Consider the following 11,584-nt stretch of genomic DNA (forward strand, 5'->3'; position numbering starts at 1 on the left):
CAGCCTCGGTACTGTTGCAACCTACGAAGTGGCCCTCTTTTATTACCACATTTATTGCTACCCAGTGTATTATGTATTATTTACTTTCTTCTTCCTCCCACTTCCTTGGTGGAAACAGGAACATTGTTCTGTTCATTGCTATTAATACTTCCCCTGTGCCTAACCTAGTACCTGATATCTGGTGTTAAATAGGTATTTGTTGGATGAGTGAGGGAGATGACTCAATTTCTGCAAAAGAAAGTTGCTGAGTAATATCTTTTCTATAGAACTAGAGTGTCTACAAAATTCATCTGTTGGCAAGATTTTCCCACACTTTACACGGTATCTGAAACTGTCTACATCTGAGGAGAGAACAGTCACGGATCTGGAGAGTCCCTCTGCTGATGCTATGAATAGGCTCCTTACCTTTTAGTTAAATTGTTTTTCATCCATATCTTCACCGCTCAACACGCCCTTCTTTTGCCTAAGTGCCTTGGAAGAAGGACTTATAGTAATGGTGGAGTAAAGGGTTAATAGAACTAACAGTTCCTCCTTTAGAACATTTTTAAAGATGTTCTTGGTTATAAGATTTAATTCTGAAGTGCTACATATTTTTTGAAGGATACTCCATTATCATTTCCCTGTAAAAAATGTTTCTTCTCTCCAAAAGTATATACTCTTTATTACAAATTCATTAAGTGATCATTATTTTATATGAGGCCTGAAGTCTGGTAACTCGTGAAGTGGCTTCTGGCGTTTCTCTGCCTGCATATCAGGATGTGTGTCCTCATTCGACCTCTGCTGGAAATCTGCTGGTGAAACCACCCATTCTGGCAGCTTCTTTCAACTAGCATAGCATTTTTTTTTCCCTCTTACCCTCAAGGAAAAAACAAAAAACAAACTTGCAATTTATTTTAGCAGAATGACTTCCCACTGGGGCAAATAGCCACACAGGCACTTAATTGTTGAGTAAACCCCCCTGAGACTGTAGCTGCCTTGATTTTTTATGAGGAAGGCATTGGCATGGTCCCTTAGCGGGTGGTCTGTTATTCTTGAAACTTTGAGGATTGAGCCTGTGGATGAGTAAGGCCCCATGGGCACCAATTTAATCTTGCATTGTGTTTCAGAGTTGCATTATGGTGTGTCCTTTCAATATATCATAATGAGGCAGATCAGGGAGTTAATGTCTTTTATCAATGTAACTAAAGCATGTATCAATTTGGCCACATTGAAGAGGACTGAAGAACTTATTGCCTTCTGTGGGGTGAAATTAATAATTTTAACCCATGATGCATTAAGATTGAAGTTAAAATTAATGTTGTCTTCAACTTTTTTGCCCTTTGTGCAAATCTCCAGAGATTACTTCGTCTCTATTGTAGGGTTCTTAACCAAAAAAAACTATATATATATATATATATATATATATATATATATATATGCTAAGATTTATCAAAAGAATTTAAATAGCTTGGAGAAATGGCAGTAGCCAAATAATGTTCTCTGTGTGTTTGCCTCAGATACATTCTCAAGTTAACTTTGTTAAACTTCAGAATCACTGTTTTCAGTATGCTGAGCTCCTCTCTAAACAGTTATAAGAAAGAAAAACCTGTTACAAACATCAAATTCTGTTATTGTTGATCAACAACTGTGATACTGATTTGTTTCTTTCTTAGGTGGGATTTTTCCCTTAAAATGTAATGAACTCAAAAACCTGAAGATCTTATTGTTAATACATAGATTATGTTTTACATATGTGAATTTCTATCAGATATGAACTATAAAGAGTTTTATTATCTAAATTATTATTTTAGATCTGTCTGATGTAACATCTCTACAATATCTTTCCAAAGAACTGAGCTTTTAAAAAATATGCATATAAGGAGTCTTTGTTCTGTGGTTTCTAAATTAAGATTTCAAACTATGAGCTTGTTAGAGGTTAAATGAGACTATAGTATTTTAGTGATGCTTCATTATCCTCAGCATCTTTACAATCATGTATGATTTTTAAAATAGAACTTTGAAACCTGTTGTTGGTGTCATATTGAGAAAGCACAGTCTATTGACTCAAAGGCAAAGTAAACATCTTTAGGAGTTTATTAGTACCCCATAAAGGGAACAAAAACACAGATCTCAAATAGACAAAGATGATGGCATTACCTTAAACATGAGTTAAAAATTGCCATTGACTAGAAGAGATCCTGAACAAGAATCTTTGTGAGACTTCCCAAGAGTGCTTTGAGTAACAGAGGCAGAGAAATGATTTAATTCTGTTATTACTGAGAAAATTCATTGGTAATCCGCACCGCCCCCCCGCCCCGCCCCCTGCTTCCATGGAGGATAGACAGAGCTGTGAGATGGGAACTTCCATTTCATTTTTGACAGTGATTCCCCTCAACTCTGAAGACAATACCCCCTTTACAACTCTGAGCTAATTTTCAAATGTGAGGGTTTCCCACATGGGTGTTTTGAGTAAGTCTGAAAATGTTTTGCTATTTATATCAAAGAACTCTGGAAACAAATATGAATGAGATGGAAATTTCTATCCTAAATTTCAGTATTTGAGCTAGAATTCCCACGCAGTTTACATTAGGGGAAAAAATCACATGCATGCACACACACATACACATACACCTTTTTGATTTAAATCATGTTATATTGGGAGAAAAAGAAAATAGGTAAAAGTTGTCTTAAGTTGTTTTTTTTTTTTCCCCTTCCATCTGTGTCCCATCTTCGTCATACCCTGCTTAGGGATATTTAAAGAAACTTATTTGTAAGTTATGTATATTGCTGTGGCTTCAGAGTATTACTCTCCATCAGTGCTGTGTAATAACACTACTGATTAGTATTTATGGTTGTTTCATTTAAATATCTCTTTATAAAGTAAACCTCTGATATGAGCAGTAAGCTAGCTAATTGTCATACCATTCAACATAGGTGGAGATTGTTTTTTAAGAGGAAGGTAGTGATTATCATATTACGTCCCAGTTTTCAAAGAAGGAAATCTGGTATAGATAGTTGATAAAAATACTGTATTCAGTGACTACCAGTCAATTTGTAAAGCCTTTTCATGTATGCCACTCCATTGATTATTACAGTAATCCTATTTGTAGACATCGAGGTATACTATCTTCAGATTATAGCACTATTTGTTAAAAAGACTTTCTTCATTGAATTGCCTTTGTACCTTTGTCACAAATCAATAGATCAGACTTATAGCGTATTAAGAAGTAATACAGATTATAATATTAACACAAAGGATGGGGCTGTAAAGAAGCAAGGAAATGACATCAGAGAGCAACTTGAAGAAATATTAATACCAGAAATATTAAATATGTAGGTTAATATATTTTGTTTCCTTTTTCCTCATAACTTTTTAAAAGATATAAGATTGTATAAAGTAATAATATAACATTGTACTGAGTTTATAGTATATAGGCATAATATGGAGAAGGCAATGGCACCCCACTCCAGTACTTTTGCCTGGAAAATCCCATGGATGGAGGAGCCTGGTAGGCTGCAGTCCATGGGGTCGCTAAGAGTCGGACATGACTGAGCGACCTCACTTTCACTTTTCACTTTCATGCTTTGGAGAAGGAAATGGCAACCCACTCCTGTGTTTTTGCCTGGAGAATCCCAGGGATGGGGGAGCCTGGTAGGCTGCCATCTATGGGGTTGCACAGAGTCGGACACGACTGAAGCGACTTAGCAGCAGCAGCGGGCATAATATATATGACAATAATAACACAAAGGAGGCAGAAAGGAATGAAATTATATTGGAGTTTCTATATTTGTTTTAGAATTGGATTAGAATTAATCTGAGTAAATTGTGATAAATTAAGGTACATATAGTGTGATCTCTAGAACCACCACCAAGAAACTCAAAAAAATACAGCTGACCCTTGAACAATGCAGGGGTTAGGGATGCCAATCCTCTGCATAGTTGGAAATCTGAGTATAACTTTATAGTTGACCCTCTGTGTCTGCAGTTCTGTATCCACAGATTCAATAAACCAGGGATCATAGTACTATAGTATTGAATATATATTTATTGAAAAAAAAAATCCACAGATAAGTAGACCTGCACAGTTCAAATCTGTATTGTTCAGGGGTCAACTGTATAGTTAAAAAAAAAAAAAAACCCACAAGGTAATCAAAGTAGTACTCTAGAAAATATCAATACAAAAGAAGGAGGTAAAGGAGGAACAGAGGGACAAAAAAAGACATGTGATATACAGAAAGTGAGAGTGAAAATCACTCAGTCGTGTCCAACTCTTTGTGACCGCGTGGACTATACAGTCCGTGGAATTCTCCAGGCCAGAGTACTGGAGTGGCTAGCTGTTCCTTTCTCCAGGGGATCTTCCCAACCCAGGGATTGAACCCAGGTCTTCCTCACTGCAGGTGGATTCTTTACCAGCTGAGCCACCCAAAACAAATAGCAAAATAGCATATGTAAATCCAACAATATTAGTTTTATTTTAAATGTGAATGGATTAAACTTTCTAATCAAAGGACATAAATTATAAGACTGAATATAAAAACAAGATCCATCTACATACTCTCTGTAAGAGAGACATTTTACATTCAGAGACAACAATTTTGGGAAAGTCTGAACTATTTCAATGGCACCCCACTCCAGTACTCTTGCCTGGAAAATCCCATGGATGGAGGAGCCTGGTGGGCTGCAGTCCATGGGGTCGCTAAGAGTCCGACACGACTGAGCGACTTCACTTTCACTTTTCACTTTCATGCATTGGAGAAGGAAATCGCAGCCCACTCCAGTGTTCTTGCCTGGAGAATCTCAGGGATGGGGGAGCCTGGTGGGCTGCCGTCTATGGGGTTGCACAGAGTCGGACACGACTGAAGCGACTTAGCAGCAGCAGCAGCTGTAGTCTAAATGTGTCCCCTGTGTTTCATATGGTGAAATCCTTAGCCCAGAAGATGATGGTATTAGGAGGTGAGATCTTTGGAGGTGCTTAAGCAATCAATGATGGTAGAACCCTCCTAAATGGAATTAGTGCCTTTAAAGAAGACCTCACAGAGATCTCTTATTCCTTTCACCATGTGAAGATGCAGTAAGAGGCTTCTGGCTGTGAACCAGGAAGAGGACCTCCACCTGAAAGAGACGATGCTGGTGCCTTGATCTTGGACTTTTCAACTTTCAGAACCCTGAGAAATAAACTTCTGTTGTGTATAAGCTGTGGTATTTTGTTATAGCAGCCTGAACAGAGTAAGATACACACTATTCTCTCCTCATTTTCTTTCTGTAATTTACACGTATGTTAGACTGATACTGCACTAAAGGCCTCTGATGTTTTATTTAAAGAAAAAAAAATGTTCTCCTTGTATTATACTTCAATTAAGTTTTTTGTGACCTGTTTTTAGGTTCATTAAATTCTTTCTTCTGTTGTGTCTAATCTGTCATTGAGCCTAGTCAATAATTGAGAAAATGTGTTTTTAGATTCTAGAATGTTCATTTTCTTTAGAATTTTCATTCTTTTGCTTAAATTTTTCATCTTATCATTCATTTTGTCTGTGTTTTTAATCAATACCATAATATTTATTGTAGTTATTTTAGAATCTTAAATCCAGCATCTTAGTTTTTCAACAGCCTTAGTTTTCTGATGGTCTTCTTGTATTGATTTTTTACTGTTGATTATTAGATATATTTTCCACCTTCTTCACATAGCTTTGAGTTTTTCATGGGATGCTGGCCATTGTGTATGAAGAAGAGACTGAGGTTGACAGACTGATGTGGATGCTACCTACCTGCCCCCCACCACTCTGCCCCCCAAAGAGCTCATCCTTTCCTCTCTTTGGCAGGTAGAGGCAGGGTCTTATTTATTCATTCAGATCAGAAGTCAAGAGGAATCGTGGCTGGGTTGCAGCTTTATAGTGTTCTGTTCTGGTTTCAAATGTCTTGAGAATGGAATCAGGCCTCTCTCTTCAGCAGAGCCTAGTGATTAGGGCTTGCCTGTCATTTTCTAGCCCCTTCCCCAGCTTTTCATGCTGCTGCTTAAACACAGCAGAAGTCCCATGAGTAAGAATTGGTGAACTGGAGGGACTAATGTCCCTCAAGATTCCAATCCACCACACCAGTTCAAGTGTGGCTTTTAGATGTTGTGCTGTTTTCTCCTTGTCCCAGTGAAGTCACTTTCATATGACTGGCTCACTCCTCCAGCCACAGTGACCAGACTTAGCAGTTGCCCTTGAGGGGTAGAAGTGGCTGTGTCTTGGTCTCTAGTTTACCCAGGAAGGGCTCATTTCTCATTGGAATTTAGCTCCTTTATACCCCTTTGTGTTTACCTCTCTTTTGTGGCATTAAAGAAAAATGGTATGTTTTTAAGCAAATGAGGTCTTTTCTCTTTATTATCATAGGAATGGTGGTCTTTTGAGATCTTCTATATCCTAATTAGAAGTGAAATCTCCTTCTGCTCTGACTTTTGAATATGTAATATTGAAAAAAAGGAACACTGCCTTGGTGATCATATCTTACAATTTTTATTCTTAACTTTTTCCATAGTGTAGAGTAGGGGTCAACAAACCTTTTCTTAAAGGATCAGGTAGTAAGTATGTTTGTCTTCATGGGCACAGTGGCAAAATCAAGGCTATTACGTAGGTACTTATATGACCATTCAAAGTGTACCATTTGAAGATATAAAGATCATTCTTAGCTCATGGGCTATAGAAAAACAGGTGTCCAGAGTTTGCCAGGCCCTGGTGTAGAGACAAATGATAAAGCAATTTGAATGTTATGATGACACGTAAGAGACGTGGGTTTGAACCCTGGGTTGGAAAGATCCCCTGGAGGAGGGCATGGCAACCCACTCCAGTATTCTTGCCTGGAGGATCTCATGGACAGAGGTGCTTAACAGGCTATAGTCCATAGGGTCGCAGAGTCGGACACAACTGAAGCAACTTAGCATGCGTGCCCATTAAACAAAAAGCAAGCAAATGTCAGATATTTTGAAGAAATTACTACAGATACTTGGAAGCATTCTACTACATACTATTAACAATTTTTTTTCTTAGAACGCTCTGACACTCAAAATTGGTACAAGCCAGTGGAAACAGACACTTAGGTGTGTAAATAGGAGGTAGTGATTACAGTAATGAAAGTTTGCACAAGGTGTCTCTAGGATTGGGGAAAGAAGATGATGCTTTGCTGACTCTTGAAAAGGAATTAAGATTTTTTTTCAGGCAAAAATTTTATTTATCCAATAATACCAGTATTACCATGCTATTGAATTAACTCTCTCAAGGTCATCTTAGAAATGGTTTGACTATGAGGTTTGACAAACTTAGAAACTCATTCTCTCCTTATGTGATTATATACTTGTGAATATTAAATGATAGGTAGTAGGTAAGCAGCCTTTTGTATCTGTTTTAAGAAACCAGTTATCACTCTGTAACATATTATGCAGTGACTAAATGGTAGTTTAGCAAGAACAATTCAGTTTCAGCTTTCCCAGAGGTTTATTGCTGTTTTAAATCACTTTTAAAATCTTGTCTTCTCCACAGGTTTTTAAAAAAGTATTATAATTACTGTAAGAAGACTATTTCAAAGCAGAGACTTCTTTTTAGATGCTTTATAAATTAAAGAGCTAGTAGGATGGGTGAAGAGTCACCACAAGAATTTTTACTTAGAGTTGGCAGTAGAATTTAAGGGGACAAATTAGACTTTTGCTAAAGAGAGTATAGTGTTATTTATGTATTCAGTTGTAGCATGTTAATATGCTAGTAAATCTTTTTCCAATTCCAGAAAATTGGTTAGCTTAATGAAAAACACAACTGATCATTTTTTATTTGCCCTTTTAAGAAGTCTCCCCTGGAGCTTACATTTTCCTCAATTACTGAACACAGGTTTTGTCAGGTAGGTAATAAGGATTTTTAGTTCATGGTAAGCAAAAGCTAACAGTGCTTTGAAGATCTTGATATTGGATTTAGTCGACTATTTTCCACAGCAAGCAAACCAGAATCCTTCATAACATTGATACTTGACATATAATTTTATAAAAACATTTTTTCTCTCTGTATTTTTCTTTTTGCTTTTATTAAGTATCAGAATACATGAAAGCCACAGAAATATCTGTATTCATATCCAATAGTTCTGATACTTGGAAAGACCCAGCAGGATTATTTAAAAAGAAACTACTACCTGCAGAAAGACGCTTATCACAGTTCACCTTTATTAGCACCATCTTCCTCACACACACAGAAAAGACCTGAAAGAAGATGCTTATCACAGTTCACCTTTATTAGCACCATCTTCCTCACACACACAGAAAAGACCTGAAAGAAGATGCTTATCACAGTTCACCTTTATTAGCACCATCTTCCTCACACACACAGAAAAGACCTGAAAGAAGATGCTTATCACAGTTCACCTTTATTAGCACCATCTTCCTCACACACACAGAAAAGACCTGAAAGAACATTACAGCAATAGGGGAATGATTGGCTGCATTGTGAATCAATAGAATATTATATAACCTTATAAAGATTGTAATTTTGAGCACCATGTAGAAATATGGGGAAATATGTATTATAATCTATTTAAAAAAAAAAAAAACAAAACCCTGAATACCAGTTGTTTTGCTGTAAGATACCAAGTTGGAAACTTGGAAGATGAGTAATGAAAATTTTTGGCCAGTTTAGAAGCACTAAATGCTGTTAGTGTCCCTTTCTGAAGGTTCCCTAGATACGGTTTTGATTCTCTTAGGTTTAATGATCGGGAGAGAGAAGTGAATACAAAAGAGGAGAACTGAAAAGCAGTAGATAATGCTTATTTGTGGGATTTTCTGTATAAAAAGGTAACTTAAATGTTTATATTTGAGCCTTCAGACATTTCCTGAGTCAACGTTTTGGATATAGTGTTATTGTGTACCTTGTCTCCAAGATTTTACAGTGTTTGACCTTCTTATTAACTGAGTGACTGTGAATCCTAAATGTGATATGACTCTGTTTTCAGGATAAGGGAAATCTTGAAGGCGTCACGAAAATTGCAAGGTGATCCCGACTCGCCCACGTCATTTACTTTGGCCATAGTGGAGTCCGACTCTACCATAGTCTACTACAAACTCACTGATGGATTTATGCTGCCGGATCCTCAGGTCAGTTTGGAGGCGACTATCAGTAAAACAGTGAAAAAAGAAGAAAATTATGACATGATTTTAAGTGTGAATCAATGCATTCACAGAACCATTGCTTCTTTTGCAATATGAAAATTCAAGGGAAAAAGGACTTGATGTCTCATACCGCAGAAAACTAGCTATGTTCTGTTCAAAGTAACATGTTCTTAGTTGTTTTCACAAAAAATTATTTAACTTTCTCACTCTACAGAAAATTTTATAGTTTCCAAGAGTCCTTCGTGAAGTCATGACGCATTTAATTATTTGATGAGTAACTGGGGTGGAATATAAAGGCTTGTAATAGTTTTGACCAAAAGAACATTTAAGGAAATGTTAAATTGGTTGGCATTTTGACAGGAATGATTTAATACATAAATGTGTTTTATATGTTTCTTTACATACATTGTTAGCATAATTGAGATAATCACAATAAATATCTTTCAAGTTTTGCTTTAAGTTACATTATCTTTTGGGGAAAAGGTCCATCCTGATCTTTTTCCTTTTTTTATGTTGCAGAATATTTCCCTTAGAAGATGACACCTATACTTCCTGATGCTTACTTTGTTCACACAAGACTGGATTAAGAACCATCAGCCTGGTTCATCTTGTATCTCAGAGATAGTCAGGGCTGACTTAGCTGGTCCCATCCCAGAAGTTTTCTTTCTTGAAGAATAAAACTTTCCCGTATAGAAGAATTTATTTTGTTAAAAAAATAGATAGTTGCTCTAGAACTTTCTCACCTGGAGACAGTTTGATTATAGTCATATGCAAGTTTATGCCTATGGCATGTTCAGAAGGATAGGACATTCTTGAGACCACCATTTTTTCCCCTTACTCAACTCTCTCTGTGCCTTTTGGTCACTACAGCTAGTCTGCAGAAATGGAGAATTTACTTTAGCCTGCTTTTTCATCCCCAGTAGAAAGTGTCCTTTTGATTGGTTTTCATGGTACAATTAATGTTAGTTCCTTCTTTGGTTAACTTTAAATCAAAATTAAAAATATGCTCATCCAGAGTATAAAATTGCATATCTAGATTAATAGGGACCAGAGAAGTGTTACCTACAAGAGCACTGGGCCTTTTTTTTTTTTCCCATTCTTACTACTGCCATCATATTGTATCATAGCTAGACTGTTGTAGGAGAGATATTAATAGTAGCGGACAGTGTGGACCTTAAAATCATCTTTCTTCAGTAGACCTAGTTTTTCTACTTCTTCTTAATTAATTGTTGCAAAGAACGGTATTTTAAAAGTTAAGGCAAGAGTCAGAAAAATTTTTCTGGAAAGTGCCAGAAAGGAACTATTTTAGGTTTTTCAGGCCATATAGATTTTCTCACAACTTCTCAACTATCCTGTTTGTAGAATAAAAATAACTGTAGATAGTATGTAAATGAATGGATATGCCTGTATTCCAATAAAACTTTATTTACAAATGTCTGGACATAGTTTGCCAACACCTGGTCTGGGGAAATAGTCAATAAACATACAAAGGTAATGAATGGTGTGTTATGTACCCATTAAAAATTAGAAATGAGTATACTGTAAAACATGAGAAAATGCTTAGTAAAAAGAAAAAAGCAAGATACAAAAGTGTATGAATGGGTATGATTATGGCTGTAAATAACACACCAAGTATATAATAAAAAAGAGGACAAAATAAATTCCTAACTGTGGTTATAATAGGAGGGCAGGGCAGTAAATGGATGGCTTTGTCTTTCTTTAAGATTTTAGTTTTTCTTTGTTGGTATTACTTTTATAATAAAAATGTTTTAAAGTAAAAAAATGTATCCTGAGATCTATATTTGTTATTTATTTTTATATACTAATGTTACCAGAAACTTAGCAGCTTAAAAATACAACACATTTAATATCTCAGAATTGGGTCTTTTGTAAGGCTGCTGTCACGGCCATAGTCTCATCTGAGGCTGTGTTGGGGAAAGGTCTCCTTCCTCACTCATGTGGTTGGTAGCAGCTTTCTATTTCCTGTGGGCCATGTACTGAGGACCTCAGTTTAGTGTGCTGTCGGCAAGAGGCCACCCTGTTTGTTGCATGAGCCTTGCCAGCATAACTGGTTGTTTGCTCAAAGCCAGTGACAAGGAGAGTCGGCAGGGTGGACCTTGCAATCTTACATAATGTAGTCATGTGTGTCCTGTCACCTTTGCCATTTTCTATGGGTTAGAAGCAAACCAGGGCTTATTACACTAGAAAACAGCAGGAACAAGAATGGAAACATGGCCAAAAGAAGGAAAATTGTTTAAAGCATCTTTCTTGAGCCATAGTTCCTGACTCCTTCCTTTGGTGTTATTTGAATTTGACTTTTCTTTTTGATGGAAGGTCTTGGTAACTCCTTCAGGCTCCTCTGCTTCCCCAGAAGGCCTGAAGATCCACCAATTCAGAACAAAGTGTGTTTCTGTGACCCCAGGTGGAAATTTGCAGACTTATCGGTTCTTAGGGTCTCTGCCATTCGACTCCTTCTGAGG

General features: G+C 36.7%; 1 protein-coding gene across 2 annotated transcripts in view; it reads left to right on the forward strand.

Moving 5' to 3' along the window:
• The window catches only part of TSEN15 (tRNA splicing endonuclease subunit 15), a 29,861-nt gene extending 18,974 nt beyond the window's left edge, over positions 1–10,887 (forward strand). Inside the window, exons 4-5 of one of the 2 annotated variants that reach the window (XR_003029620.2) lie at positions 5,047–5,206; positions 8,948–9,038. Coding sequence is in view for 1 of the 2 variants with exons in the window: in NM_001076312.1 (NP_001069780.1) it covers positions 8,948–9,089; positions 9,624–9,644 (163 nt within the window). In the remaining variant the exon portion in view is untranslated. 2 annotated transcript variants of the gene reach the window in all.
• The last annotated feature ends 697 nt before the right edge of the window (positions 10,888–11,584 follow it).

Source organism: Bos taurus, chromosome 16 (assembly GCF_002263795.3).
Source record: "Bos taurus isolate L1 Dominette 01449 registration number 42190680 breed Hereford chromosome 16, ARS-UCD2.0, whole genome shotgun sequence".
Lineage (NCBI taxonomy): Eukaryota > Metazoa > Chordata > Mammalia > Artiodactyla > Bovidae > Bos > Bos taurus.